Source organism: Elephas maximus, chromosome 11, assembly GCF_024166365.1.
Source record: "Elephas maximus indicus isolate mEleMax1 chromosome 11, mEleMax1 primary haplotype, whole genome shotgun sequence".
NCBI lineage: Eukaryota > Metazoa > Chordata > Mammalia > Proboscidea > Elephantidae > Elephas > Elephas maximus.
The window spans coordinates 65622989-65650831 of NC_064829.1; the positions used below are offsets into that span (position 1 = coordinate 65622989).

A 27843-nucleotide genomic window follows, 5' to 3' on the forward strand; every position below is an offset into this window, starting at 1 on the left:
ATCCAGGATCCAGATTAAGGCTGAGACCCTTCAGTTTCAAACCTCTGATGGTATGACCTTTCTTCATTCCATTAGAATCCCGCATTCAGATATATCACACTCACAATGCACTCTTGCCTTTAGAGGGAACTACATGCAGAATTAGACTGCATCTTTTGGGACTATCAGGTCAATTACTTTGACTTCATTGCCTGGTCAATTCAGTCAAATAATTGGCATAGTGATTTTTTTTCCTGCTGAATTTACCAGGAAACTTCATTTAATGCCTAACCATTGACCTACCACTATGCTAAACGGCTGTTCTAGGCACTTTGGAGGGATACACAGGAGTAGAAGGCATGCTCCCTGTCTGCAGAGTTCACAATACAAAACGAATCCATAATGCCTGGAAAAATGGGATTCAGCGCAGAGGGCCTTGTTGAGCAAGTTTGCTGGTGGTTTGTGTTTTATTTCAGTAGGTGATTGAGAGCTGTGTTGTACTGTTAGTGCTATAGCAACCACAGGGTGTCAAGTGGAGAAGACAAGAACTGAGCAGAGGGGAGGGAGGAGAGTGCTCCATTGGGAAGAGGGATGTAGGAGAAGCATTAGCAAAATACTGGAATTAAAAAAAAGAAAGAAACAGGAAATTTAGGGACCAACTTAGAAACTTGCCTGGCCTCAGGAGCATTGGTGTTGAAAAGCCTGAGTTAAAAATAAAACTAGGGTGCGTAGGTGGGGCACAGGGCATTTTTAGGTCAGTAAACCTATTCTTTATGATCCTGTAATGGTGGATAATTTTCCTGACATTACGCATTTTTTAAAATCCATAGAGCTGTACAACACAAAGTAAAAAACAAACGCATTGCCATAGAGTCTATTCCAACTCATGGCAACCCTGTGTGTTACAGGGTAAAGCTCCATAGGGTTTTCTTAGCTGTAATCTTTATAAGAAGGAGATTGTCTGACCTTTCTTTCACTGTGCCACTTGATTGCGTTCGAACCACCAACTTTCTGTTAGCTGCCATTTGCGCCACCCAGGGACCACAACACACAAAGAGTGAACCTTAATCTAAACTATGGACTTGAGTTAATAATGTTGGTTTATCCATCGTAACAAATGAACCACAGGAATGTAAGATGTTAATAATAGGAGAAACTGTGTGCAAGAGGACAGGGGGTTTATGGGAACTCTCTGTACTTTCTGCAATTTTTCTGTAAACCTAAAACTGTCCTAAAAAGTAAAAGCTATTGCAAAAAAAAAAAATAGTGAAATTAGATTATGGAGGGCCTAAAATCTCAAGGAGTTTAAGATTTTTCTTACAAGCAGTAGAGAGCTACTGGAGACTTTTAAACAGGATAACCATGAAATAAAGTTGGTACTGTTGGAAGATTACTCTGGTGGCAGTGCACTGAGCAGACTGGTGGGGAGGAGAAAACAGGGTCTCTTCCTCCCCTGTGCCTTGGTAGACCTTTTCAATGCTGTCATGCCCCCAACCCTCCCGCTTTTGCACTGTGGATGCTTTAAAGAGCACTGCAGACCCCTGACCTCAGAGCACCAGATCTAGGCACAGTCTGCAGTCCTGCACGCGGACTGCCCAGCACTGATGAAGGAATCACTCACATGCACACGCTGATGTGTCTGAAAGTGTTAAGGTTTCCAGCTTCCAGTGAATTCGATGGGTAGTACTTGTGCATGTCTTTGGTTAGCTTTCTCTTCCTACCCTACAGCTTCTCTTCCAGACACCTGCCACACAGCACCCAGCTTTACCACTTTTCTTGCTATATTTGCCACCCATTGCTGTGAAGTTGATTTCAACTCATAGCGACCCTATGGGACAGAACACAACTGTCACATAAGGTTTCCAAGGCTGTAATCTTTACAGAAGCAGACTGCCACATCTTTCTCCTATGGAGCACCTGGTGGGTTTGAACCGCCAACCTTTTGGTTAGCAGCTGAGCACCTTAAACCACTGTGCCACCAGGGTACCAAAATTTGCCAACCAAAAACCAAAACCCACTGGTGTCAAGTCGATTCCGACTCACAGTTACCCAATAGGACAGACAGAGTAGAACTGCCACATAGGGTTTCCAAGGCTGTAATCTTTATGGAAGCAGACTGCCACATCTTTCTCCTGTGGAGCAGCTGGTGGGTTCGAACCACCAACCTTCTGGTTAGCAGCCAAGCGCCTTAACTACAGCACCACCAGGGCTCCTCCCAAAGTTTGCCAAGTCCCCCAAATTCACTAGATTGTTTGCTGAGGTGAGGAAAGGGTACTGTGTGACTAACCCTGTACCTTGAAGCCGATGACCTGCTGCTAATTGATCTCATTTTCCTTTCACTTTGTTTCTCTTAGGGAGAGGCATGTTAGGTCAGGACATTGTACAATAATACAGGTCAGGCGCAGGCCAGGTGGTTTTGCATCCGTCGTCTCATTTAATCTTCCAATCAACCCTGTGAAGTGGGCATTTTAATATTCAAATTTTATAGATAGTATGCCTACCGTGTCTTGGGTGGCCACAGGACACAGCATAAGGGTGTAGGGGAAGAGGAAGTATCCCCTTGTCACTGTGGCAACATCTGCCATCAGACCACCCCACCCTTCCCACATTCTATTCAAATATTCCTTTGTTCTCTTTCATTTTCTTTGTCATTATCATTCATATTATCTCTCTGTCTTTCTCTGTCTCTCTCTCTGCCAGCTTTCCACCAAAAAATTTCTTCTCCATACAGATAACAGAGAAAGGGTGGGAGAGCGGGCTTGGAAGTGGGTGGAGAGGATAAGACAGCTGGTTTTCTGGGTTCCTGTTTATGTGGTTAGAACTCTGGTTGGTAACTGCAAGGGTCCCAGCAGCACACAGCTGCGGACAGGCAGGACTTCTCCAGACTCCAGAAGACACTGTAACCCTTGGCTGCAAAAGCCAGACCCTATCTTTAGCACCTAGGGAGCACATCCACAGGGAGGTGGATAGGGACCCAAAGCCATGAAGCACAGCAGGAGTAACACCTTCTCTATCACAATACTTCTTATAATATAACCTAGCTCTTTGGGCAGCCATATCACTAACACTTGTATTTATGTTTCAAATAAACCCTAAATCTGTTTCACAAGCTCAATATATCACCTCTATCAGATCTGTAAAGTTGATCATTTGTACCCACACAGAAAACCTGTTGCTGTCGAGTCCTAGTGACCCTACAGGACAGAGTAGAGCTCCCCCACAGGGTTTCAACTGTCAAGAAATCGAACAATATTGCATTGGACAAATCTGCTGCAAAAGACCTCTTTAAAGTTTTAAAAAGCAAAGATGTCACTTTAAGAACTAAAGTGAGCCTGACCCAAGCCATAGTGTTTTCAGTCACCTCATATGTGTGCAAAAGCTGGACAGGGAATAAGGAAGACCATAGAAGAATTGATGCCTTTGAATTATGATGTTGTCGAAGAATATTGAATATACCGTGGACTGCCAGAAAAATGACAAACTTGTCTTAGAAAAAGTACAGACAGAATGCTCCTTAGAAGCAAGAATATCAAGACTTCATCTCACATACTTTGGACATGTTATCAGGAGGGACCAGCCCCTGGAGAAGGACATCATGCTTGGTAAAGCAGAAGGTCAGCAAAAAAGAAGACCCTCAACAAGATGGATTAACACAATGGCTGCAACAATGGGCTCAAACATAGCAACCATTGTGAGGATGGTGCAGGACTGGACAGTGTTTTGTTATTTGTACGTTGGGTCACTATGAGTCAGTACTGTCTAGACAGCACCTAACAACAACAACAGGGTTTCCAAGGCTGTAATCTTTATGGAAGCAGTCTGCCACATCTTTCTCCCATGGAGTGACTGGTGGGTTCGAACTACTGACCTTTAGGTTAACAGCGGAACACGTAACCACGGTGTCGCCAGGGCTCCCTACTTACACATAAGACTTCTTATTTAGCTGAATTTGATCCTTTTGAGGACTTTTTGGATCCAAGCTGTCACCTAATACAATTGCCTTCCCTTATAACCTTATATCCACACCAATTGATAAAACATGCTTCCCATATCTTCATAAAAGCCACTAATGATACTGAATAAAAAAAGCTGAAGTCCAAGTATTGCAGCTGTTGTTGTATGCTGTCAAGTCTATTCTGACTCATAGTGACCCTGTAGGACAGAGTAGAACTGCCACATAGGGTTTCCTTGGCTGTAATCTTTAAAGGAGGAGATCGCCAGGTCTTTTCTACTGCAGAGCCGCCGGTGAGTTTGAACCACCAACCTTTCAGTTAACAGCATTTAACCATTGTGCCACCATAGTTTTGCACATATCCCTAGAAATCTCTTTCAGGGATACAGTCTAACCCTTCATCTGTGTCTTCTGCATTTAGTCATGTTACCACTTCATTAATCTAATTAACCATAATATTGTGAAACCCTTCCCTGTCTTCTTTTGTCCAAAAGTTGCCTATCCTGAAAGACATTGTACCACTCCTTGGCTCTTCACTTAACTTCTCTAGACCTGATTTCTCATTTGTAAGATGTCAACATCATCTTAACTCATAGGGAAATCCTGGGGGAGAAGCAAAAAGACATAAAATAGCTAAGGAAATCTGGCTTCAAACCTTTGGTCCTTTGTCCACTTCCTGTGTATCATGCCTTCCAGAAATGGGATGGGCTGCCCCAGGTGTAGACATTCCTTTTCCCTGGGTGATTGCTTGGCAAGAATGTTACCTGGGGGATATTTGCCAACTCCAACATTCTGTGATTTTATTGATCCTGTGAAATTTGACTTTTTTTTTTTTTCCCAGAATTATTCAGTTAAAATACCAGTCTTGCTTGTTTCATGCTTTGGGATTTTCAACACCTGTTCACCCACATTGATGAAAGAAAGGAAACATCACAGTATATCTGAAAAGTTTAATTGGCTTGTAAATTTTTTTAAGAACTTGATTTAAAATATGGGTGTATAATCTAAATTTTACAATAATTATTAAGTAATCCAGCCCTAGCACTACTCACACAGTAATATTTCTGCTGCTGAATTCGCAGTAGTAAAGCTTAGTCCAGAAAAGAAGCTGTTGAAATGCCCATCCTCCTTTCCTGCTGAACACCTTTTCCAGTGCCAACAGCATCAAGATCTCTCCCGGGGGTGGCACACCCACCAATGCATTCTTTCCATTTAATGTTCGATATGTGGGTGTGTTCTCTCAGATCACATCTTTCTTTTCCGTGGTAAGCATCAAAGGAAGACTCTGCATACTCCTCTTCTCTGAGTTCCTACTTTATAGCTACTCTTGGTTTAGAAGAGAACAGAGGCAGTTATATTTTCCACCAAAGATTTAAGCAGCGATTACAGTCACAAAGAAATTATAAGCAGAATTTTTTATCATCAGTTGACTATTTTTAAGCAATGATGAAAATGCTTACGTCATGCATCTTTATTTTCATCTAAAAGTTAAAATAATGATCCTTAGATCAATTATAGAGATACTGTAAACTTTTTTTATGGAAACCCTGGTAGCGTAGTGGTTAAGTGCTACAGCTGCCAACCAAAGGGTTGGCAGTTTGAATCCTCCAGGCGCTCCTTGGAAACTCTGCGGGGCAGTTCTACTCTGTCCTGTAGGGTCGCTATGAGTCAAAATTGACTGGACGGCACTGGGTCTGGGTAAACTTTTTTTCAAGATTTTTTTTGTAAACATAATTGAGTTTACACATGAAGACACAGACTACAGGAAACCTTCATATAACTGCATATGCATATTTAGATATCAAAATTATTTAAAGGGAGAAGCTATAATCAGATCTCTTACTGAGTAACAAAATATTCCTTATATACATTTAATGTGTGGATCGCATGCCACACTTTAATTAAAAGCCTTAATACTTTTTATAGTGCTATCTATATAATATAAAGAAGGCTTGGAAACAGAAGAAAATTTATCCTTTTTATGTATTAGCAGTGATAAAGAAGTGTAACATGACAACCCTGTCAGGATCCTTGCATTCCCACAGTTGGGAAAGATTTATTTCATCAAGTGTGTAATCTTACACATAGCCTAAATGATGTCATACATGTGTTCATTGTATAGAGAGAATTAGTATCGGTTAATATAACTTTTTTTAAAATCAATACCAAATATTATTGGCAGGGCATGATAATTAGTAGATTGGTACCCAGAGTATTAGGTAGAGCGTAAACTAGCAATGCTGAGGATATTTCAAAGTAAAAGTAATAATAAAAAATAATATGAACTAAAAATGATTGTGTCATTCTTGGTTTTTCCGATGATCCTGTGAACAGAAAAGTTTTTTTGTTTTGTTTTGTTTTTGTTTTTTGATGCTTCCTTTCAGATACAAGGCCTGAAATGCAGCCTTTTAGATATGCCCTTGTAAACAAATTATTACCTTGAATTTTTTTTAAGAAAAAATGTGAGAATACCCAGCACGCTATGTGTCCTTGCTTATTCTGAGCTTTGTGATATGTATTCAGCCCTAGTTCTTGATAATTTGTTAACAAGGCCTTTTTAACACTTTGGACAGATGCACATACTGTTTTCAATCTTCACGGTTAATTATTCGATTTTGTATTTGATGCCAGAACACCCTGACTCCTAATCACTGCTCATTGTTGCAAGTCCATTATATTCTAACTGTTTGAGTGCTCCCATTGACCTTGAACTGACATTATAAGCTGTGTCTAATCTTTTCAGTCTATATTTCTAATGCTTCTTTTCTTTTTTCCTTTTTTCTGATCCCTGTTTAGCATCACAATGGGGCTGCCTCTGAGCCCAGCAGCTGACTCCGCCCGCTCTGCAAGGCATGCCCTCTCCCTCATCGCCACTGCCAGACCACCCGCCTTCATCACCACCATAGCCAAAGAGGTGAGTGTAGCTTTCCAGTGTGTTCCCGCGTCTCATTCAGAGGAAGCTGAGGGTTCCTATCACGAGAGTCCTTCCAGTTGCTTCTAGAACAGTGCAAGTTATAATTTAGTACTGAAATGAATATATATGTGCCTGTGTGCGTACACACTAAATTCTACAGTGGGGAATTCATTACATGTGCTTTTTAATTTTTATTCTTGTAATATATATATATATCTGGAGCCCTGGTGGCGTAGTGGTTAAGAGCTTAGCTGCTAATCAAAAGGTTAGCAGTTCGAATATATCAGCCACTCGTGGAGCTTTTCTTCTCTGTCCTATAGGGTCGCTATGAGTCGGAATCGACTTGATGGCAATGGGTTTGATTTTTTGGGTATATATAAACATATATATATATATATATATATAAATATAGTATATTAGTATATATTATATGTATAAATATATATATATGGAAACCCTGGTGGCGTAGTGGTTAAGTGCTACAGCTGCTAACCAAAGGGTCGGCAGTTCAAATCCACCAGACACTCCTTGGAAACTCTATGGGGCAGTTCTACTCTGTCCTATAGGGTCACTATGAGTCGGAATCGACTCGATGGCACTGGGCTAAATATATATATTATAGCATGTTGTTGTTAGGTGCTATCTGGTCAATTCCGACTCATAGCAATCCTATGTACAAAAGAACAAAATACTGCCCAGTCCTGCACCATCCTCACAGTGGTTGTTATGTTTTAGCACACTGTTGCAATCACTGTGTCAGTCCATCTTGTTGCAGGTCTTCTCTTTTGCTGAACCTCTACTTTACCAAGTATGATGTCCTTCTTCCTCCAGGTAACATGTCCAAAGGACGGGAGATGAAGTCTCACCATACTTGCTTCTAGGGAGCATTCTGGCTGTACTTCTTCCAAGAAAGATTTGTGCATTCCTTTGGCAGTCCATAGTATATCCAGTATTCTTTCCCAATACTGTAATAGAAATACATCAATTCTTCTTTGGCCTTCCATATTCATTGCCATCTTTTGCGTGCATATGAGGCAATTGAAAATACCATGGCTTGGGTCAAGCTCACCCTTAGTCCTCAAGATGACATCTATGCTTAACACTTTCAAGAGGTTATTTACAGCAGATTTTCCGAGTGTAATATATCATTTGATTTCTTGACTGTTGCTTCCATGGGTGTTAATTGTGGATCCAAGTAAAATGAAATCCTTGAATCTTTTCTCCATTTTTCATGATGTTGCTTATTGGTCCAGTTGTAAGGACTTTTGTTTTCTTTATACTGAGAGGTAATCTATATTGAAGGCTGTAGTCTTTGATCTTCATCAGTAAGTGCTTCCAGTTCTCTTTGGTTTCAGCAGGCAAGGTTGTTAACGAGTCTTCCTTCAATCTCGATGCTGTGTTCTTCTCCATGTAGTCCAGGTTCTCAGATTATTTGCTCAGCACACAGATTGAATAAGTATGGTGAAAGGATACAACCCTGATGCACACTTTGATTGTAAACCATGTGTTACCCCCTTGTTTTGTTTGAACAACTGCCTCTTGGTTTGTGTACACGTTCTGCACAAGCACAATTAAGTGTTCTTGAATTCCCATTCTTCATAATGTTATCCTTAATTTGTTATGATCCACACAGTCCAATGCCTTTGTGTAGTCAATAAAACATCTTTCTTGTATTCTCTGCCTTCAGCCAAGATCCATCTATTATATATTACAGCATAGCATTTGTCAGTTCAAGATTTTTCACATGTACAGTTTAGTGACACTAATTGCATTAATCATGTTATGTAACCATCACCAGTATCCATTGCCAAATTTTTCATCACCACAAACAGAAACTTAGTGCTTCCTATGTATGCTTTTGTGTCCATTTCTGTTCTCCAAGTTAATTCACTTACTTGTACATATTTGATAAGAAGTTTTCTATCTGGAATCTGGTTGGCTTATGCAAATTAAGGAAGCCCTGGTGGTGCAGTGGTTAAGAGCTATGGCTCCTAACCAAAAGGTCAGCAGTTCAAATCCACCAGGCACTCTTTGGAAGCCCTATGTGGCGGTTCTACTCTGTCCTATAGGGTCACTATGAGTCGAATGACTTGACTGCAATGAGTTTTTTAGTGCAAATTAAAATCTATTGAAAGTAGTCACATTTTACTACTGTAAGTATCTAGGCATAATCAAAACTAACCTTCTTATTTAGCACTGGCTCTCCAACTGTAAACAAAAATGTGAGTCATAAACTTGCTAATTGTTTTTCCTATGTCACAGAAAAAGACTTGAATGCCAGTCGATTCCCACGTTCTTAAGTGTTCTAACTAATTACCCACATCCAACTGAAAAACTAGTAAAGAACAATGAACCGATTATAGGATCTTTCCATTAAAGAGCCTTGAAGGTCTTAGTAGAGGGAGAAAAAAAAAAGGATGATAAGCCTCCAGTTTTTTGTTTAAAGGTTTGTTCTATCTCTGCATGAATAATGTGCAGACACAGTGTCCATTGGGTATGGGCTCTGTCTGAGTTGTTTTTCCTGTAGCTATGATGAATTTTTAAAATACTAAGTAAATACCCTCTGAGTCTACTCTGATAGCCTGAAACCTGTTGGGCCTGTGTTTGCCCCAGAGCCATTCTTAATAGGCATGCAGTAAATATTTGTGACATGAAGATATTAGAAGGGAGGAAGGAAGGTTCTAATAGCAGTTTATATGTTGTATGAAACAGTGAGATTTTGAATTCATATCTAAAATAAATTTGTAGAACTAAGGGTGTGTTTTTCTAATTAAAAAAAAAGTATGTTTTTCTAATAGTGCTAAGTGTTATAGTGAGGTTTCACTATATTTATATATTTCTGGGTATTTATATATTTACATTTGTATAGTGCAAGTATGCATACATGAGCAGTTTTATTAGCTATAGAAAATTTTTACCATTGATTTATCCCATCAGTGGAATATGCGTAGGTAGTAATACTGAATATATTGAGTAACCTCACATCAGTCTGACCACATATACAGGTCCTATAAATGCTGGCCATTAAACTGCCTTTTAAAGGGAGTAAATAAGTGCTTATATCAGTTATGTTTTTTAATTTAGTTTACACCATTTATATTTGAGTATTTTTTTAAATGAAATGTTAGAATATCCATGCTTTGGGTTTATTCTACTCCAGCATTTGGTTAGGAAGGTAATTAAAAAATATTTCAATGTGGTAGTCCACATATACTACCTTTTTAAAACAAATTTTCCATTTCACATTTTAATCTTAAAGTATTAGAATAAATGTGTTGCTCACTATTATAGCTGTCTGCTCATGTCTGTGCCCACTCCTCCATGGCCCCCATTCCTCTGGGTGTCTTCTGACACCCATTAATGGTCTTTCTACTCTGAACCGTAAAGCTTAGAACCTGTACAGGGAAAAAAGATCACACTGAATTCATATTATTTACAGTGTTCTTTATTTTTGAGATATATTAATCTGGATTTCCCAGCTTGATTATAAGGCACTTAAAATGGTACCTGGGATGTAGTAAGTGCCATATGCCTGTTATTTGTTATTATTACTTGAGAGTAAGTAATGTATATATTACTTGAGAGCCAGTACTTATGCTTCCTGGGTATTCCCTGCCTTCCACCTCAGTGCCAAATGTAACGAATTCGCAAATCTTCAACCTCTTCTTAAAAACGTCAGGGTGATATTGTATTAAGTTCTCATTTAAATACCCCAAAATGTAGAGAATTTTATTAGACAATGCTTATTAAATTCTTATGATCCAAATAGTTTCTTTTTGCAATCAAAAGCATTTCCTGACCTATCCTAAGAGGTTTGTTTTTGTTGATTTTTTTTTAGTTTTTATTTTAGTAGTAAGGAAAAGTGAAAAAAAAAAAAAAGTGGCTAGAAAAGTGAATATCAAGTATCAATCATATCTCCAGTGTGGAAATGTTTTTACAGGTACATAGACATACTGCTCTTGCGGCAAACACCCAATCGCAACAGAATATTCACACGACGACTCTTGCACGAGCTAAAGGGGAAATTCTGAGAGTCATTGAAATTCTCATTGAAAAGATGCCCACAGATGTTGTGGATCTTCTTGTGGAGGTAAGAATATCTTGTTTTAAATATTACATCAACAGACTTAAATAGTTCAGTAGTGTAGATGGGCATCTATATTTCCAGTATGTCTTCAAGAGTGAGTGAGTGAGTATTAACTAAAATGAATGAACTTTTCTACTATTTCTGGACTCTTTACTTAAATTTCCTCAAAATTCAAAATGAATGCTATGTCCATTCACCATTCACATGGAATTTGTCTGTACTAGAGTAATTTTTAAATGTTCTGCTCTCATTGACATCTGTCATTATGAATAAAATGAAATGTATAGTGTGCTTAAATATAAGCTACCAGTACTGTACGTAAATATTAATTGCCTTTAAAATAAATAATTCTGTCTCCTTATTGTACTGCACTGCTCTGTCTTAAAGTAAACATTAACCATCACTATCTAGAATTGTCCTGGGCAGATGAGGCATAAGTTAATAATTTAAATTTCAGAAAATTAAATATTTGAAATTAGTTTTGACCTGTGTCTTCTTCCATAAAAGGTTATGGACATCATTATGTACTGCCTTGAAGGATCTTTGGTTAAAAAGAAAGGCCTTCAAGAATGTTTCCCAGCCATCTGCAGGTAAAGAAGCCTTTAACAGCATGCAAAATAAATCATTTTCAGTAACAAATAATTTTCTTAAAATCTCTTTTGTCTGTGGTTAGTGAATAGTCTGGCTGAATTACTAATCCAGTTATTAATTACTATCTGCTTACTTTCTAAAGCAGTTGGGACAGATTGTAGTACAAAGCACAAATATAGTAGAATCAGCTATTTGAAATAAGTTTGTGAAATATTTTGCTGGAAACTTAAATGAATAAGAGGTAGCATCCACTGACTATGCCTATAGTCATATAAGCCGATTACTCAAATTAATATTTTGTTAAGAAGTTTCTGACTTAGGGGAGAAGACGTGCTTTTCAGATAATAGTAACCTGTATGCCACATTTTCACTGGTAGTTTTTGTTGTTGTTGTTAATATAAAAGCCAGTATTTGCTTTATGTCCTACCACGTATAGGTATGTTCTCTATGTGAAAACACAAAAAGAACCCAAGAGCAGTTCACATTTTTTATAAACAATGTTGCATATGTTAATTGTAACTAAGAATTTTATGTTTTTTATAGCACATAACTGTTATAAAGTGAAGGCTTTTGTATTAATGAAGACCGTTTAATGTCAAAATGTAGCAACTTTTTTTTTCTTTAAAGTAGTTTTAAGTTTAGTGCTCAAACTGTTTCTAGCTTGAGGCACATTCTGTTAAAACATTGTTTTTTACCTCCATGTAGTCAACAGAGATATTTAAGTCTAGTGAAAATAATTGTTTTTGTAGAAAACGAAACAGCCATTTACTCATAGCTACGTAACAAGGTCAGCGTGACTCTAGTTGTAGAGATTTTTGGACTCTCAAGAGCAGGTTGTAGAGGCTCTAACACAACTGAGTATGAAACTAAGTACATTCAGTGCTTATTACAAGAGAGAACTGAGGAGACAGAAAGGTGAAATTTAAAAACATGTATTGAGTTCTCCCACTCTGTTAGGTACTCCGGGAAGAACTAGTGATGTTATTAGAGAGCAGGGACCACGTCCCTCGTGTTCACTGCTAAATCCCTAGCACCTTAAACAATGCCCAGCACATAGCATGTGCTCAAATAATATCGAATGAATGAATGAATGATCTACAGATAATTAAAAAAATGAACTAATCAGTAGTTCCAACTTCTTCCTCCACTAAATATTATATAAAAACTTAATAACAAACATCGGCTTTGAGTTTCTGACCTTATTCCATGTTATGTTCTAGTAGAGGTGTTAAAAAGAATGATGGTCAAAAGCGAGAGAAAGATGGTCTAAATCTGTACTCTAGATTAATGGTCTCAAAGCGTTGTTCCTGGACCCCCTTGAAGAGAATTACCTGGTTTCCAGGCCCCACCTGAGAGGTACTGCCATAACCCATCTGGTTGTGAAGCCTGGGACGCTGCATTTAACAGCCTCCTCTGGCGATTCAAACACTATAAAGTTTGAAAGCAAGTACTCTAATAATCCAAAATCTAGAAAAAGAGAACCTGAGTCATTGTTCCCTGTGGCCATGTTCTGTTTTGTAAAATCCTGGGTCCTTGAGTACTCATTTGTTTATTTACTGAATAAACTCAGAAATTCTAAGGAAACACCTGAAGCTATTCCTTCAACCCATGCATTCTGGAGATGCACCATTAGTTTTTAAAGACTTGCCCTTAAGATAGCATTGCAGAATGCCTGCTGAAGTCTGTAACTGCAACTGTTAATTAACTGGCTTTTATCTAAAATGCAATTGAGAAAAACAGACACTTAGAAGCGAGTTTAAAAGATATGCAGTCTGTCTATTGCTAAATATTCTAGTTTATATTCCCAAATTAAGATAAACAACCTGTGAGGTAAGCTGCGTGCTTGGACCATGTCGTCTGCAACCAGTTTTGCCTTCCCAAGTTCAGCATTATGCCTGCAGTTTGCGTTGAGGAACCCTCCAGAAGATGCCAGAAGAAAACCTGCAGTGAATTTTTGTAGGAGTCATTTCAGTGCCATTTAGTAAATTGTTAGTGTGCTCTCTAGGAAGATTCAATCAAGACATTTATTTTAGATTTTGGTGACAGGCATTTATTTAACTATTTACTGTACTTTAGATGAAGGTTTACAGAACAAACTAGTTTCTCATTAAACAGTTAGTACACATATTGTTTTATGACATTGGTTAACAACCCCACGACATGTCAACACTCTCCCTTCTCAACCTTGGGTTCCCTATTACCAACTTTCCTGTTCTCTCCTGCCTCTAGTTTTTGCCCCTGGGATGGTGTGCCACTTTAGTCTTGTTTTGCTTTACGGGCCTGTCTAATCTTTGGCTGAAGGGTGAACCTTGGGAGTGACTTCATTACTGAGCTAAAAGGGTGTCTGGGGGCCATACTCTTGGGGTTTCCGGGGGCATGAATGACAGGCATTTTTTATTTGTTTTATCCAAAGAATTATTATGTTTTGTTTTTGTATAACCAGTGTTAATTTAAAATTTTTTCTTTGTCTATTAGGCAGCTCAAAGCCTAATTTCCTGCCTAACTTTAGTAAGTTATGGCTTATGTCTCCCGTACTCCTTACCTCATCATCACACCCCCAGTCCTATCTTCCTTTTCTATCTCTTTGCTGTATTACATACCATAACCTTCCCTAAGTCCTTTCTGTGGTGTGTGTGTGTGTACATATATATATATACGTGTGTGTGTGTATATACACATGTCAATCCACAATGGACTCAAATATACCAACAATCATAAATATGACTCAGGACTGGGCAACATTTCATTATGTTATACGTAAGGTTGCATGAGTTGGAGCCAACTCAGCAGCAACTAACAGAAGCAATACACACACACACACACATACACATTGATAACATCTATTTTCTTTCAAAAGCCATGGAAGCAAAACTAATAATTATAAGGGTAATAACAAATATGATTATTTTCTAAAAATAAAAAAGACTTTTTTGATTAAGCGAAATACTCTAGTTCTTCCTGGAGTAGTTTATGTACCTGTAGAGATTTTTCTATAATATATTTAATAAAAGATATAAACAATCACATAATTTTAGCTGCTGTATAACCTTTATAGCCATAGGTTTAAATATTTCCTAATAGTTTACATTTTAGTTTCAGAAGTATTATTAATAATATAGCGGCAGCCATTAAAAATATAAGAAAATTGCTTAGATTTCAATTCTCTTGAGAGAATATAGCATAGCACACACATCTTTCAAAACACAGTTTTCCAAAATAGTTCAATTGTCAGATTTTTTATAACTGTAACAAATGAGTGTATATTATTATATAGAAATTAAACTGGAGTCTTTTAGAACACAGATATATTAGCAATAAGATTGTTGCACACTGAATTAATTTTATGTTTATGAGTACACAGAGTAAGAGATACAGTAAGGTAATATTTAAGAAATGAATCCCTCCAGATTTCTCTCCCATCTCATTGGAATTACCTTGGCTTTGCTTTCATTGGAAACCTGCTGACGTAGTAGTTAAGTGCTATGGCTGCTAATCAAAGGGTCGTCAGTTCAAATCCACCAGGCGCTCCTTGGAAACTCTATGGGGCAGTTCTACTCTGTCCTATAGGGTCTCTATGAGTCGGAAACGACTCGACGGCGCTGGGTTTGGTTTTTTTTTTTTTTTTTTTTTGGTTGCTTTCATTGGCCTCCTAGGTGATCTTAAAAAAAAAAAAAAAAAATCATCCAGCACTCTAGATAATTGTTCAAAGCAGAGGATTCTGAGTAATTTACGTTTAATTGCCTAGAATATAAATAATACAGCATCCTCAGTTAAAAAGTATAACTATCTCCTTTCAAGGCTTGGGAGGAGAAACATCACTGAAGTTTCCTCCAAATTCATTGTTAAAATTTGGTTACCCGTTGCTGTGCTACTGAACTTGAATATCCTTGTGAAGTCCCTCAATACAGCACACTAGTCAATGCTGAGTGTGCCATCCTTGGCACAGTTTGATTATTATTGTTTCGGTCACCATATCAACATTGACTCGTTTTATACTGCTATATTTGATACCAACGAAAAACCAGACCCTTTGCCATTGAGTCGATTCTGACTCATATCAGCCGTATAGGACAGAGCAGAATTGCTCCAGAGGGTTTCCAAGGAGAACTTGGTGGATTCAAACTACCCACCTTTTGGTTAGCAGTTGAGCTCTTAACCACTGCTCCACCAGGGCTCCATATTTGATACAGTAACATAAAATATGAATATATAGACCTATACTTTTGATGTATTCTGTACAAATGTTACTGAACTAAGAATCCACATACGTGATATTCACACATATACTTTAAAAAAAACAAAATTTTTTTTTTTTATACTTTAAGGGTTTATTATTCAGTTTGCAAAAGTATTTTTTACTGATGTCAGAATACAAAAGCTTAAGCTATTATAAGCTACCAACTATCAACGCTCAATTAGAAATGAAAATAAAGAGTCTGGAAATATAGCGTAATTTTTTAAATTTAAGGTTATTTTATTATCTTCTTGAGGGCTGGTAGCATGACACATAAAAATAAGAGATTAGGGACTTCTAAAATGAAATTGTAAGTTGATGGAAAAATACTATTTCATTTGTAGATTTAGAAGGTTTCAATATTTTTTTATGGCAAAAAGTAGATATGCCTATAAATGTGATTTTTGGTTACTTACAGCTCCTCAGCTATGCATGTTATAAGTAGCTAGGGAAGGGGCCTTTTGGCATCCATTTTCTTCGTAGTGCCTGCTAGCAGCTGGAAGAGGCTCACCTCTGTCTCAGAGTTCCCAGATAGTCCTTATTTCATGCACTTTTATTCTCTTAAATTGAGGCAATTTATTTGATGTATAACTAAGAGTGATTTAATTTTTATGCCTTTTAAAGACTTGTCAAATAAATTCATAGATTCAAAAGAAATCCTTTGTTGGGCTCTGTCCCAAATTTTCAGTTTAGAAAATATGAACACTCAACAGAGGCACTCAATAGCTGTGGTTGAATAAATGATACCAGCTCTGCCGTTTCATGTTCGGTCCTTAATTCCCCTGTAATAAATGATGCCAGCTCTTCCACTTAAGCAGTGACCTTGCCACATTATTTTTATAGAATTACAAGTTGCAGAATTTTAAATCTGCAAAGGACCTTATGTTATCAGTTATCTACTCCTGTCCTTTGTTTTACAAATGGACAAACTATAGAGCTCTTTTGTACCAACAGTCAGACCAAAATGAAGCCCCACTTTGCAGAGCAGCCCTCACACCTGCTGTGTGTTGTGAAGGGGTGGGTGTGCACACACAGGCCAGAGTGGCACACAGTGTTGGCCACCTCCTCAGAGGATGAGATGTATTGGTGTGCTCCAGGCCCATGCCTCTTCCTCTCTGCATCCCTGACTCATCCTCTCCTACTTCTTCTTGGCCCTTGCTCTTTAAGTACCCTTCTTTCACTTTTATCCTCTATTTCTCCTTCCCTGTGCCAGCTCCTTCACAGCCTGGAAGCATGCTCTAGTGTCTTCCACTTTAGAAACCCTTCCTTTCTTTTGCATCTCCTCTACCCACTACTGTTGAGTTTCCCGTCTCCCCTTCCCCAGGAAAGGAGTCTGTATGCTGTCCTTTTGTCATCTTTCATGCCGTTTTTGATCTACTGCAGTTGGAGTTTTGCTCTCACCATTTGGCTTCCCTCCCTCCCTCCCTCCCCCTCTTTCCTACCTATCTCGCTTTCTCCTTCTCTCCCCTCCCCTCCTTCATTCACTTTCTCTTCCTCTTTCAGGTTACAAACAATTTTGTGATTGCCAGATGTTTTTCAGCCTTTAGTGTAGTAGTTGTCAAACTTTTCAGTCTCCAAAACAAACAAAAAAAAAAACCAAACCATTCGCCCTTGAGTCAATTCCAACTCATGGCAACCCATGTGTTACAGAGTAGAACTGAGCTCCACAGGGTTTTCTTGACTGTAATCTTTACGAAAGCAGATTAACAGGGCTTTCTTCCGTGGTGCTGCTGGGTGGGTTTGAACTGCCAACCACTCGATTAGGAGCTGAGCATAAACCATTTGTGCTACACAGGGACCTTTTTGGTCTCAAGACCTCTTAAAAAGTATCCCTGAAAAATTGAAGACCCAAAAGAGTTTTTGTTTACATGGATTATATCTGTAGATTTTTACTGTATTAGAAATTAGACCTGAGAAATTTAAAAATGTTTATCAATTTACTTAAAATAACAATAATAACTCATTTCATGATAATGTCACAACACTTTTGTTGAAAATAATTACATTCTAAAACAAAAAAAAAATTAGTGTGAAAAGTAGCATTGTTTTACATTTTTGCAAATTTCTTTATTGCCTGGCTTCTGTTGCAATCTGTTGTTATGGTTGAGGTATATGAAAAAAAGCCTGGACTTACATAAGATACGCAGTTGAAAAAGAGAAGAATGTTTTAGTAGCCTTTTCCAATTATTTTGTGTCTTCTTAACCACACCAAAACTCAACTTGTGGTCATTTTTTAAAGATTAGTTGCAATGTGAATCTGCAATCTTAGATTAATATATGAGTGTCATGTCCAATCCATTTGTGTATCTGGCACTTTGAATGGGTCTTTCATCCATCCATGACTTTGTAACATTTATTCATTGATCTTTGGAAAACATCAGTTCACTGATTTATGTAGATTCTTCATATATTGTCACATTGGAATCTACGATATCAAAAAATCACATTTGCTAATACCGCTATCACTGCTGATCTCATCAGAAAAGTCACTGAGTATTGGGAAGACAGATTCAGTTTTCCAAAATTATAATTTTTACTTGAAAGCCTGAATTTTATCATTGGCAATAAATTCTGTCAGTTGTTTTTATAAAAATTGCAGCTTCTTTGATGCTTCCTAAATATTCTTTGAAATAATTAATTCTGGGATGTAATCCTACACTAGCTTATTTAATGAACAAAGGACTAAATAAGGAAAGTAAGTAAAAAGTTCTGTGGAAAAAAAGTTTTAAATGGAAACCACTGGCATGACTTTAACACAGTATTACTGTTGTGTTTTCAAAAGCATAGTATCCACTCAGTATATTGATAAAAAGTCAAAAAATCAATATGAACTTCAGTGATATTTAACGTTGATCATTATTTAGTTTTTGTGTTTTTGATGAATCTGTATATCACTAAATGATGAGAAATTTTATTTAATTACTGCATCCATTATATAATTAAACATCCAATCATTTCAAATACACCAGATGGTGTTTATTTTTAGAATTTTTAAAGATTAATATGAAAAGGAAGCATTTTAACTGACTGTTTTTTGACACATAAATGGGCAGCTACAATACGCTGATTCCAAAATTAGAACAAAAAAAGAAGTCACTCAAGCAATAGGAATTTAAAAATGGAGTTTGAGTTATTTAACAAAGCAAAATAGTTTTTAAGCAGTTGTGTGAGTTTTCCTTATTAAACTTCCTGAGAGCATTTTAGAATTCATTCATTTATTCAGTGGGCATTCAGTGTGTGGCTCTTCCGTGTGCTAGGTGGTGCCCGACCAGTGTGATCACTCAGCTGTCTCTGTTCACTCAGCACAGTTGCTGCGTTCCGGGGCCTTAAAACGGGCTTGGCAGAGTCACAGAGATGCATCAGTAAACGGTCGCAAATGCTGTGATAAAAGGATGTCCAGGACACAAAGGAGAGTCCCAGGTGCTATGATAGGAGGGACACAAAGAGGGGAGCTAGCAGTTGCATACAGGAAGTAAAAGGAGAATCAGGGATGCTTTGGCTGAGTTTTAAAAGATGAGTAGGTGCTTGTCAGGCAGACCGAACCTCTGACCACAAAATCTGTACTATGTCTGTATATAAAATTGGCACCTATTGAATGAAATGCTGTGATAAACTCTACTCTGAATCTCTGGCTAGTGAATCAGTGATTCATTTGCAAAAATTATCGTGTGCATTCTTTCATATTTCACATCTCACTGTCAAGAATATTCTGAAGACATTCTCAAGCATTCTTTATACAGAACTCAACAACGATAGCTCAAGTACTTGGGCTTCTCAGTAGCTATTAAGCAGACAGTAATAGTGGCCAGGCGGGAACTAACTTTAAAGGAATCAGGATATAAATTTCTGTAATGTACTGTAAATGGATAAATTACCTGAATTTTAGTAGTATTGACATTGAGATTTAAAATGTTTTATATGGTTTTGCTGGATTTAACTGATTGTCTTTCAGTTGACCTTTGTTTGAGGGTATCTTCAAAATGATTCGTGTGTTTTTACTTAGAAACGTGCCTGCTATTAAAACACCATCCACTTGTGTTCTCTAAATAAGATCACTGTTGTTTTTATTAAAATTTAGTAGGACTGTGGCATACCATACAGCCATTAAAAAGATTGAGGTCTCTCCATTTCTGCTGACATGGAAAGGTGTTAGAGGTACAATTTAAAGAGAAAGTAGCAAAGTTGCAGAAGAGGTTGTGAAATAAAATCTTCCCTTTTGGAAAAGAAGACTATATGTGAGGATCTGATTCATGCATGCACAAGTATACATATGGAAAGAAAAAAATCTGGAAGGACACATCCCAAGCTATTTCTGGTGGTTGCCTGTGTGGAGGGGGAGAGGGGGATTAGTGGTCGAGGAAACCTTTCATTTCGTAACGATATATTTTTCAGTATTTTCTCTGTTTCTTTTTTACAATGAATGTGTATTGTTTTAAAATTGGATATATATAATAGACTAATTCAAACAAAAGAAATAATAAAAAATAATTCAGAAAACATTAGAGCTATAACAAGACGCGATACGAAAAATTCAAGGTAAAATAAATATTTAAACTTTTGAACTGAATGGAAAAATAAAATAATCTACGCAGAAGAGTTAAAAGTCTATATTTTCAGAAATAGTTTACCTTTCCTTAAACTCTGTTATTATGTAGACAGACTGATTGATTCTACTTTTCATGTGAGAAGCTGAATCAGCTCTGTTCACCCTAAATGGGCACTTAAAATCCAGTAAGGAAATGAACACTGTCTACTTTAGAACAGTACATGATCTCATTGTTTAAAAAACTTCTTCAAACCTGTGGTTTGTTTTTATCCAGTATGGTGATAACACTAATGGGATTTAAAACAGCATCTATCCTAACTTCCAGTAAAATTCTTAAATTAGTTGCCATTTTACAGTATGTATACTTTTGATAATAAATAATTATAGCTGTTACTCATGCACTCACATGAATAGAAATCCCCCTAAAACCGTCCTAGCCCATTTCCCTACTCCTAAAAACTTCCCAACAGATGACTGTCTTTTAATATTAAAGTTCTTCATTACAAACAAACAAACAAAAAAAAAAAAACTCTAGAGTTTCTAGCAGTATTCCATTTCACTGTCAGGAAGGATATTTAAATTTTCAGAGCCTTTGAAATGCTATAGAGTAGGATTTGAAACGAAAATCTATATTGCTTGTATTAGCAAATTTAGGCTGAAACTAAAATAATTTGTAATTGTTATCAGGCTATACTAGAAAATCGCAAATAGTTTAGAGATATGCAAATTTAAAATGTCTGTGTATCCTTTCTCTCATTTATTAGCATGTTATTTGTGAGCACTTACGTGCCCTAGGAAAATAGAAGATTACATCTTATTTATTCTTTCTGTAGGATATAGTCAAAGATATAAATGATGAGAATTATGATAGCTACTAAGGATTGCCTGTACTCACCATAGTAAGTGCTTACTGTATGTCAGGCACTGTTCTGAGTACTTGACGTGCATTAGCTCATTTCATCCTTACAATAATCACATGATAGGTACTGTTATTGTACCCTTTTATGGATGACAAAATTAAGGCACAGGCAAGTTAGGTAACATGCCCAAGGCCACACAATTAGTAAGTGGCAGAGCCAGGCAATAAGAGACCTCTTTTTCAGCCATCATGTCTAACACGCACAGACATGCCTCATATTTTTCCTGGTGAAAATTCTGCTCCCTCAACATCCCAGAAAGTGTTTCCAATTTTCCTTCTTAAACTTTGGCTACAGTGTGCCCTAGCAAGTTTTTTCAAAAAGAAAACAGTTCACCTATTAAATACTCAGCATTGATATTCAGGAAATAAATATTGAATATTTACAGTGTGCAAGATGCTGAGTGGCAAGATATGGCTCTAAAAAGGATTTCCCCAGTTTCTGTCACCATCCCAGAATGAGGGGTCTTGCCATTTTATCTTTTGAATTGGTGCCCTCCACTAGAATGAAGTACTTCTAGAAAACATTTCTCCACCTTCCACTGCCCACCCCCCCAAAAAATAGCAACACAGCTCCCTCAGAGCTGTTGCCTTCACCAAAACTACTTTAATGTCTATAAATCAAACATATTAACACTGTGGAGACCTGCAGTTGAGGGGATATGTACTAGCATTTTCTATAAAATGCCACTTTTTTTATAAAGTTTTCCTCTCAGTTGCAGCTGTGGCATCTCTGGAGGCTGTTGGCCAATACCCTGAGAACCTACTCCTGAATCTTCTAGCCCCTCACATGGGTGGCCCTCAGAAGAACTCCTTAGCATCTTATACTGCCCAGGTTGTCACTGGTACCTTTCTGTGATCATAAACCTATTGCCATCGAGTCAATTCCAACTCACAGCGACCCTGTAGGACAGAGTAGAACTGGCCCATGGGGTTTCCAAGGAGAGGCTGGTGAATTCGAACTGCCAACTTTTTGGTTAGCAGCCGAGCTCTTAACCACTGTGCCACCAAGCTCCTCTACGGTCATAAAAACACCAAACCCATTGTCATTGAGTCAATTCTGACTCATAGCCACCCTGTAGGGCAGGATAGAACTTCCCCATGGAGTGTCCAAGGAGCAGCTGGTGGAATTCGAACTGCTGACATTTTGGTTAGCAGCCAAGCTTTTAACCAGTGTGCCACCAGGGCTCCTGTATGGTCATAGTGACCATTGCAGAAGGCCTACCATTTTTTCGTGAAGAACAAGCTTGCCCATGTCTTTGACTCAGACCTTTTGTGTGGATTTTTGGGAACATGGATATTTTGCTCAGGAATACTGAGCATAATCCTCTCCCTCTCCGTCTAGTGTGCATGAATATGCATAAATGAATAAAGACAAGGGTTGCTGTGTGTTGATTAGATTTTAAGTAATTTCTCTTTATATTCATAATAAAACTTACATGTACATCCTGCAGATTATAACCAAATGAATCAATCCAAAAAGTTATTTCATGCAAATGAAAACAAAGCTGTGGTGCCATTTTTTTAGTCTTCTATTGGCAAAAAATTAGGACGTTTGACAATAGCCAGCAGGGATACTCTTTTAAAGGCAATTTGGCATTGCCTATCAAAATTTTATCAAAATTTAAAATGCACGTATGCTTTGATTCAGATTCTTGCTTCGGAGAATCTGTCCTACAAATACATTCACCTAGATGTACAAGGAGCTGTGTACATTCAATGTCCTTCAGAAAGGGAATGGTTAAACAATGGAGTATGCATACACAGGAATGACATAGGGTCCCTGTGTACTGACATTAGATAATGTTCTGTGAGGCACTGAGGGAAAAGTTAAGTTATAAAATAACTTAATATGTGTAATATGGTGGCATTTTGCATTAAAATTTGAAACATCTCTCAGAAGGTCCACCAAATTATTGCCAGTAGTTACTCTTGGTGGGGGGGGGGTAATGAGAGAGTAGACCTACTTTTTCCTGTATGCACATTGGTGGTGGTTGAGTTTTTTAAAAGGACATATTGCCTTAATACCCTTTTAAGAAAAAGAATCAAGAGGCGGCAGGGCCAAGATGGCAGAGTAGTCAGATGCTTCTGGTGAACCCTCTTACAACAAAGACCTGAAAAACAAGTGAAAAGATTACATTTATGACAAGCTAGAAGCCCTGAACATCAAAGACAAAGTTAGAAAACAGACTGAGCAGCAGGGAGAAGGAGAGATGGTTCAGAAGCCAAGAGGAGTTGCCAGACCTGAATCGCCAGGAACCCTCAGGCACCATTTCCAGGAGCAGTTGCAGAGGGCTGGTGGTAGCGCTCAACCGCAGTTTCCTCAGGGAGAAACATCCAGCCGCACAGCCTGCTCACACCTCCAGAACCAGAGAAGAATGGCGCTCTTGACAAAAGCTAAGTACTTGGGTATATTTTACTGCACCCCCAGCCCCAAAGCTTGCTTCAGTGGCTGTCAACTTCCCTGGGCCTGAGATAGGTCCTGTTGCGTGAACTGAGCTATTCTCCTGGCCTTAGAGAAGGAATAAATTCACAACTGGGGAAAAGATAATCTGCCAGCTCCACTAACCTGGGGAGCACAAGATAGAAGTGTCTCCTTTCCAGGCATAAATGGTCCGAGGGCTTTGAATACCTTTTCCCCCTGCATGGACCTGCGTGGGCCTATTTCAGGAGAATAGGCCCTTCTTGGCAGACTGCAACTGTTTCATGTGTACGGTGGAGAGGTGAATGTTTGATGTTTGACACTGCTTTGCCTATTAAACAAGGTCCTCACCTACCAACATCAGGAGCCTAAAGACTGGTGGCTCCACTCAGGTCACCGAGCTACCTGCAATGGGGTCCAAGGATAACTGGTACCTCCCAGTCCTTACAACCAAAAGCATTGGGTGCCCAAAGTCCATCTGCAGAACATACCCACCTGTGTGCTCTAGGGAAGAAGGATGTGCTTTCCTCAGAGACACTCAGGGGACGGTTGTCAGCCCCCTGCCTTATTCAGATATTGGTACCTATACCAATCACCCCTGCCCCTCTAAGACTGTAGGAAAAAGTCTGTACCATGCACTTGATGACCAACTACCTGGACACCTGAGTTGAATCCGTACAAGTATAGTGAATCGACTCCTAGGCTCATATACCTGGTAACAGCTCTAGTCATCTGGTAACAGGATGTTAGAGCTTCAAAGGTGAAAATAATCAAGCTAGCTCACTCAAGCAACCTATTTGGGCATATCAAAACAAAACAAAGCAAGAAGCAAGGATACAGTAAGCAAACAAAAAAAACTAATACAGTAACATAGATGGCTCAGAGACAACAGTCAATATCAAATCACATAAAGAAGCAGACCCTGATTGCTTCAACAAGCTCTCAAAACAGGGAATTGGGGGATCTTCTGGATGAGGGTGCCTTCCTGGGATTACCGGATGCAGAATACAAAAGATTAATACACAGAATTCTTCAAGACATCAGGAAGAATATCAGGCAATACGCAGAACAAGCCAAGGAACACACAGATAAAGCAGTTGAAGGAATTAAAAAGCATAATCAAGAACATAATGAAAAATTTATAAGCTGCAAGAATCCATAGAGAGACAGCAATCAGAAATTCAGAACATTAACAGTAAAATTGCAGAATTAGACAACTCAATAGAAAGTCAGAGGAGAAGAATTGAGCAAGTGGAAGGCAGAATTTGTGAGACTGAGGATAAAGCACATGCCACCAGTATACTTAAAGAAAAATCAGAAAAAAAAATTTTTAAAAATGAAGCAACCTTAAGAATCGTGTGGGACTCTATCAAGAGAAATAGCCTTTAAGTGATTGGAGTACCAGAACAGGGGGAGATAACAGAAAATACAGAGAGAATTGTTGAAGATTTGTTGGTAGAAAACTTTTCTGATATCATGAAAGATGAGAAGCTACCTATCCAAGATGCTCATCGAACTCCATGTAAGGTAGATCTTAAAAGAAAGTCATCAAGACATATTAAAATCACTCTTGCCAAAACCAAAGATAAAGAGAGAATTATAAGAGCAGCTAGGGATAAACGAAAAGTCGCCTACAAAGGAAAGTCAATAAGAATAAGCTCAGACTACTCAGCAGAAACCATGCAGAAAAGAATGTAGTGGGATGACTTATATAAAGCAATGAAGGAAAAAAAATGCCAGCCAAGAATCATATATCCGGCAAAACTGTCTCTCAAATGTGAAGGTGAAATTAGGACATTTCCAGATAAACAGAAGTTTAGAGAATTCGTAAAAACCAAACTAAAACTACAAGAAATACTAAAGGAAGTTCTCTGGTTAGAAAATCAATAATATCAGATATGAACCCAAGACTAACTAGAACACTGGACAGAGCAATCAGATGTCAACCCAGATAGGGAAATCACAAAACTAAATCAAGATAAAAAAAAAAAAAAACACAACAGGGAAACAGTGATGTTATTATGTAAAGAAGACAACGTTAAAAGAACAAAAAGAGGAACTAAGAAATGTAGTCATAGATCTTTCATATGGAGAGGAAGACAAGGTGATATAAAGAAATAAAAGTTAGGTTTAAACTTAGAAAAATAGGGGTGAATATTAAGGTAGCCACTAACAATCCTACTCATCAAAATAAAATCAAGAAAAAATAGAGACTCAGCAGAAACAAAATCAACTAAACAAATGTGAGGAAAAGACAGTATATAAACATATATATAAACTGTCAACAACACACAAAAAAAGACATCAAAGTGACAGGACTAAACTCATACCTATCCATAATTACACTGAATATAAATGGACTAAACACACCAATAAAGAAACAGAGAGTGGCAGAATGGGTTAAAAAAAACACGGTCCGTCTATATGCTGCCTACAAGAGACACACCTTACACTTAGACACACAAACAAACTAAAACTCTAAGGATGGAAAAAAATATATCAAGCATACAACAGTCAAAAAAGAGCAAGGGTGACGATATTGATTTCTGACAAAATAGACCTTAAAGTTAAATCCACCACAAAGGATAAGGAAGGGCACTATGTAATGATTAAAGGGACAATATACCAAGAGGATATAACCATATATTAAATATTTATGCACCCAATGACAGGGCTGCAAGGTACGTAAAACAAAGTATAACAGCACTGAAAAGTGAGATATACAGCACCACAAGTACAGTAGGAGACTTCAACACACCACCTTCGGTGAAGGACAGAACATTGAGAAAGAAGCTCAGTAAAGACACAGAAGACTTAAATGTCTCCATGAACCAACTTGACCTCATAGACATATACAGAACACTCCACCCAACAGCAGCCAAGTGTACTTTCTTCTCCAATGCACATGGAACTTTCTCTAGGTCATAAAGCAAGCCTTAGCAGAATCCGAAACATTGAAATATTACAAAGCATCTTCTCTGACCATAAGGCCATAAAAGTAGAAATCAATAACAGAAAAAACAGGGAAAAGAAATCAAATGCTTGGAAACTGAACAATACCCTGCTCAAAAAAGATTGGATTATAGAAGACATTAAGGATGGAATAAAGAAATTCAGAGAATCCAATGAGAATGAAAACACTTCCTATCAGGACCTTTGGGACACAGCAAAAGCAGTGCTCAGAGGCCAATTCATATCAATAAATGCGCACATCCAAAAAGAAGAAAGGGCCAAAATCAAAGAATTATCCCTACAACTTGAACAAATAGAAAGAGAGCAACAAAAGAAACCCACAGGCACCAGAAGAAAACAAGCAATAAAAATTAGAGCTGAACTAAATGAAATAGGAAACAGAAAAACAACTGAAAGAATTAACAAGACCAAAAGCTGTTTTTTTAAAAAAAAATCAACAAAATAGATAAACCATTGGCCTAACTGACAAAAGAAAAACAGGAGAGGAAGCAAATAACCCGAATAAGAAATCAGATGAGCGATATTACAACAGACCCAACTAAAGTTAAAAGAATCATATCAAATTGTACTCTAACAAATTTGAAAACCTAGAAGAAATGGATGAATTTCTAGAAACACACTACCTACCTAAACTAACACAAACAAGAGGTAGAGCAACTAAATAAAACCATAACAAAAGAAGAGATTGAAAAGGTGATTAAAAAACTCCCAACAAAAAAAAAAAGCCCTGGCCCGGATGGCTTCACAGCAGAGTTCTACCAAACTGTCAGAGAAGAGTTAACGCCACGGCTACTAAAGGCATTTCAGAGCATTGAAAAGGGCAGAATACTCCCAAGTTCATTCTCTGAAGCCAGCATATCCCTGATACCAGAACCAGGTAAAGATACCACAAAAAAAGAGAATTACAGACATATATCTGTCATGAACTTAGACGCAAAAATCCTCAACAAAATTCTAGCCAATAGAATTCAAGAACATATCAAAAAAATAATTCACCATGACCAAGTGGGATTCATACCAGGTATGCAGGGATGATTCAACATTAGAAAAACAATGTAATGCTTCATATAAATAAAACAAAAGATAAGAACCACATGATCTTATCAGTTGATGCAGAAAAGGCATTTGACAAAGTTCGACACCCTTTCATGATAAAAACTCTCAGCAAAATAGGAATAGGAAGAAAATTCCTCAACATAGTAAAGGGCATTTATACAAAGCCAATAGCC

General features: G+C 37.8%; 1 protein-coding gene across 4 annotated transcripts in view; it reads left to right on the forward strand.

Moving 5' to 3' along the window:
• WDR7 (WD repeat domain 7) overlaps nucleotides 1-27843 on the forward strand; it is a 412772-nt gene that overhangs the window by 283810 nt on the left and 101119 nt on the right. For 3 of the 4 annotated variants that reach the window (XM_049901825.1, XM_049901822.1, XM_049901823.1), the window contains 3 exons: nucleotides 6728-6845; nucleotides 10786-10935; nucleotides 11440-11522. In XM_049901825.1, the coding sequence (XP_049757782.1) occupies nucleotides 6728-6845; nucleotides 10786-10935; nucleotides 11440-11522 (351 nt within the window). Of the gene's footprint in view, nucleotides 1-6727; nucleotides 6846-7676; nucleotides 9665-10785; nucleotides 10936-11439; nucleotides 11523-27843 lie in introns of those variants that run through there. The other variant, XM_049901824.1, reaches the window with a different exon arrangement.